The following is a 4,955-nucleotide window of genomic DNA, read 5'->3' on the forward strand; positions in this document are numbered from 1 at the left end:
AAAAAAAAAAAAAAAAAAAGAAAAAAAGAAAAGAAAAGTGAAGCTGGGCCAAGGTTTCATGCAACTCTGTAGCAGAGCGGGTGACTGCACCTAAAGGGACCCTGACTCTACAGCCTGATCCTGCAGGGGGATGGAAGTTCCAACAGCTCACAGCCCATGGGAACAGAGGTAGAAGAGTATTCTTACCTTGCAGGGCTTTCAAACCTGGGAAGATTTACTTTTCCACATTATTGGCCATTTTTACCATTCCTACTCCACCCTTATACCTGGCTCCCAATTATTTTCACTGGCATTAATACACAGAAACCCACATCTAGGCTTTAAAAAAAAGATAATAGGTATATAGAAATTATTAAGTCTTTGAATTCTCTCTCCTTTGTATTTTAAAAATTAAAACAATTTGACAAAACTTTGATAAATGTTTATAGAGAATAAAAGAAAAATTCTTAAAAAGTATCTTCTATTAATACAATGACAGAGGATTACTTACCAATAACAATGCCACCGATGGCTCCTGCATTCTGGATATTACGTGCCTTTTCTGCAAACATGCACTGTCCTCTTTGTATCAGTGCAATTTTTCCCATCACTGCCTCAGGGTTAGTAAGTTCTGAGCAACCATTGTATGGTTTACTGCTTGCAACAAAGCCTCTTGTCTGTCAGAAATAAAAGGAGCTCTAATCTTGTTTTCTTCTCAGATTACAATCTAGTCATTAAACCTCAATATCTTGAGCTTTAAGGAGATTACAATGCTTTTCTTTTTAATGATATCATATTTCATTAGAATGTCCTTTGCATGTGTAAAACATTTTTATATGAGTTACTAAACCTGAACTTTATACTGACTTTCAGTGAAACAATATAAATATTATTACCATTTTACATACTGTAAAACTGAGACTCAGGTTACATACTTTGCTCAAAGATACAATGTTAGGAAGTAGTACAACTGAGACCAACAGCAAACTCAATGTCCAAAGCAAATTTACTACATAACTATACTCAAATTTACAATAGCTAGAAATGATTTTTAAACCATACTGGTAACCAGAAAAAAATCTACAAGCTGTACAAAATTTACAAGCTGTTCTTCCTAAATTAAATCCAACAAAAATAGATTTTCAAAAATGTTTTGATATCTCTCTTTCTTGGCATATAAACTCCAAAAGGGTTTGGGTCTGTTTTGGTTTCCTAAACTGATGCATAGATAACAATATAGTAGGAGTTCAGTAAGAGTTGTTGAATGAATCAATCTATAATCTTCTATGTAGTTCAAAATAACGTATCATGAAATAGTTTAAATTAGGAATGACAGAACGGAAACAGTATTGTCTTTAGATGCACAGGATACTCGGCTCTAGTCTCATCCTTACAATCATCAGTGAGATAAATCTAGGACTGCTTAGCTACACAGGTATGTGTTCCCTGCATTAAGACTAAAGGAATGAACTAGCTTAGCCGTCAAAGTTTGCTCAATGCACTTTCAAGGACTCTCCACAGCCTGTGGAGGTAGAATAACTCTGCGACTAGCTGTTTTCTTCATGAAGCACCTGCATTAAATTTTGTTCAATGTAAGATTCTAGTAGTTATTAGAAAGCCTGAAAAATCAGTTTTGGTAAATTGAAAGTAATTAAAGAAGAGACCAAGAAAATGCATGTAATTACTCTGCAATATTTGATTTTATAGTTTTTGAGTGCTGGAGATTAAACCCAGGTCCTTATGCATGCCAAGTATGCACTCTACCACGGAATTGTACCCCAGCACCCTGAAAACTATTTTAAATAGTACATTATTATACACAAAATGTTATCATTCTGAAGGTATGCTATTAATATATATAAATCTTTGAGACTAAACATTTACGTATTTTGTTTTTTATGATAGTGATGCTGGGCATTGAACTCCGACCTCATGAATACCAAACAAATGGTTTATAGCTAAGCTATTTATATCTAGTCCCTGGGGTTTTAGAATAAAATGTCCAAAGTAAGAAATAAGAAAGTTAAACAGTATCTAGTAATATTTTAAACTCAACTTCCACAAGTCTATCTTGAGTAGACATACCTCTTTATGCTTAGACAGATCCAGCCCAAACTGAGCTGGGCCGGCAGTCAACACTACCCTGCCAAAAAATGGGTGGGAAACAATCTGTACAGCCCGCGGAGGGAGCTGTTGCTCTTTTTGTTGCTGACTTGACAATTCAATCATCTCCTGCATGAACCTCAATCCATCCTCAGCATCAATTGAACTAGCAGCCTATAAAAGAAACAGATTAATTTTATTCTTCCTTCCGGAAATTTCACTAACCTTTTTTTATTTCCTAAATACAATGCATTAGTTCAGATTTCTAATAAAGTCATAGCCTTACCTGTCTTCAAACTTTACTTTCAGATATTACATTTTCTGAAAATAACTGAATTTTTATCAATGTGTCTTTTACCTTCTAACTAAAGCAACCGTGATGCGGCTTGAGAATTGGACTTCAATTAAATGCTGAAATGCTTCCCTTCCTTGTTTTCCCCACTGCCCTCACCTCTGAAGAAATAACTCCATCTCACTCACAGCCTACCTCCTTGCAACTGTGAGTAACAGATTCATTTCATTCAGAACAAAGACACAAAGCATCTTTTCTACCCTAGCATTTGCCTGGGCTCTGGGGAGATGGTTCTTTAAGCCTTCTAGAGGAGAAAGTCTTGTAAAATTAATTACGATAGAATTTCTCAAGTAAGAAAAGTAGAGTAGGACCACAGCCAATAAGCAACTGAAACAACTGTATTAGTGAAAGATTTGGAGAACATTTGGATTGAAGCTTTTTGGAGGAAAGGCTTAGGAATGCCTATAGTAGAAAAAATATGATGGATTTCATTTTACAAGAAAAACCAGGGCTGAGGACATAGCTCAGAAGCATAAATACCTGCCTGGCAAGTGTAAGGTACTGAGTTTGATCTCTGGTACGCAAATAAATAAATAAATAAATAAAGCAAGCAAGCAAGCAAGCAAGCAAGCAAGCAAGCAAGCAAGCAAGAAAAACCAATAAGACTTGATTGAAGCTGGAGGACAGAAAGTTGAGAAACAAAGTGCAAGCCTATCCTAAAATTTCTAGCACTGAGAACTTAAGAGAATGATGAGAGTTTAGTGATATAGACAATAAATAAGAAAAGAAAGACTGAGGTTTGGGGGAGGAAGAGTTATTCTAGTTTCGGCAGGACAGAGAGAGATGCAGAAATGCATTCAGTTAAACTGGGATCAGGAGTACAGTTAGGAAGAGGAGTTACATACATATTTCTGAGAAGTCATCTGCACAAAGCTCACAGCTGAGCTTGTAGAAAAAGGGAAGACTGTTGAAAAGCAGAGAGAACAAAATGTCATCCAGATCATTAAGCAGTGCCTACAGGGAAGAGAAATACCAAGCAAGGAGAGCTACAAAGAAATCTACAAAGCAATGAACAGAGAAGGGAAAAAACCTACATTGCTGGAATGTCCTAGCAATCAAGAAAGGAAAATAACGCAAGAAGGGGTCAGTTATATAAAAATTCAATCATATTAAGAATTAAAAAGTTCCTTGAAAGCAATTACACCATTGGTGGACCAAGTGACAGCTAAGATGCCATTTCCCTACGAGGAAGGGTTCTGAAACCTAAGCAAGAACAAAAAGGAAGAACAGTTTTTAATGAAGGACAGATGTAACCAGAGTACAGAAGAAATAAAAATGTGAGAGAAAGGTGAGATTGTGAGAGACAGACTAAGAGCTACCTGAATCCAGGTTTAGGTTGCAATTACTCAGCGAACTATGTAGTTCTTTCAAAATCAAGGTAAATAGGTTTCTTATAATATAAAAAAATTTTATTTCCCTAAAAGGCAGGTTATATTTCCTAGCTAGGTACAAACACAAATTTACTTCTTTAACAAAAGAAATAAAGAATCAATAGCTCTTGGGAAACTAATCTGAAGTACTGAGATATAATTATTAAAATTAGCTGCTAACATGTAAAATTATGCTCCAAATAACAGGAATAGTAGAAAGACAATGGACTAAGAAACAAATTCTAGATATGAGCCCTATCTTTGACTGCAGTAACAAAGCAATTTACCCAACCTGATTTAACTGATTTATATTACAAGGAGTTTAATTAAGTTACTTTCCAAGATACTTCCAAATCCAAAATTCTGATTCTCTAAACTCTAAAGGGTTTTTTTTGTTTTTTTTTTTATAAAGTCAAATGCCATTATGTTATTAAAGGTAAAGAGACCAACAAGAAGAGATGGTATCTAGTAAGTATAGCAAAGTCTTACTTGGATTGCATGTTGAACCAACTGGACGCGCCCATCTTTCAGGTGAATCAAACTCACCCCCATCTTCTTCAGAATTTCTAAATGCTCGGGGTTAGTGGCCATGAAATCTCTGGCTCTTAGAGGGGGTTTAGCTCCACTCCTGAAACTCTCCTCTCTGCTAAAAGTAATTAGAGGTGAGGCTTTAAAAAATACAAATTAGAACTAGTAAAACCATAAACCAAACAAAAGTAACAATATATATTTTAAAAATTGCTAATTTTAAAATTAATAAAACTGGAGTAATTGGAAACCAGGATTTTCCTACATATTATTTTGGTTACTGGTAAGTGATACAGCTTCCAAATATATTTTCCAGGTGTAAAAATATGTATATCACCTATACAAGACAGTGCTAATCATAAATATCTTAACTATCTATCTGAAAGTACAGAATAGATTTGCTAGGGGATTTGTTACTACTGGTGTCTTTTATAAAAACACAGCTCTTTCTCCCAGTATTTTAAAACCAAAGCAACAGTAGTATCCATGAATGATAACGTTCACCTGAACTTTTTTTTAACGTCTTTGAAGTGGCCTTTCTAATGTACATATCTGGAAAAAATTAATTCCTTAAGTCAAAAATATAGTTTCTTTCCTTCTTTCTTTCTTTTTTTTTTTTTTTT

At 34.8% G+C, this 4,955-nt stretch overlaps 1 protein-coding gene across 1 annotated transcript in view; it reads right to left on the reverse strand.

The window, feature by feature from the left end:
* Edem3 (ER degradation enhancing alpha-mannosidase like protein 3) overlaps positions 1–4,955 on the reverse strand; it is an 82,927-nt gene that overhangs the window by 19,378 nt on the left and 58,594 nt on the right. Inside the window, exons 16-18 of the mRNA XM_023706873.1 lie at positions 4,294–4,450; positions 2,065–2,256; positions 491–656 (exon numbers count right to left, since the gene is read on the reverse strand). Of these exons, the coding sequence (XP_023562641.1) occupies positions 491–656; positions 2,065–2,256; positions 4,294–4,450 (515 nt within the window). The remainder of the gene's footprint in view (positions 1–490; positions 657–2,064; positions 2,257–4,293; positions 4,451–4,955) is intronic.

Source organism: Octodon degus, unplaced genomic scaffold (genome assembly GCF_000260255.1).
Source record: "Octodon degus isolate 3935 unplaced genomic scaffold, OctDeg1.0 scaffold00273, whole genome shotgun sequence".
In the NCBI taxonomy this organism is placed as follows: Eukaryota; Metazoa; Chordata; class Mammalia; order Rodentia; family Octodontidae; genus Octodon; species Octodon degus.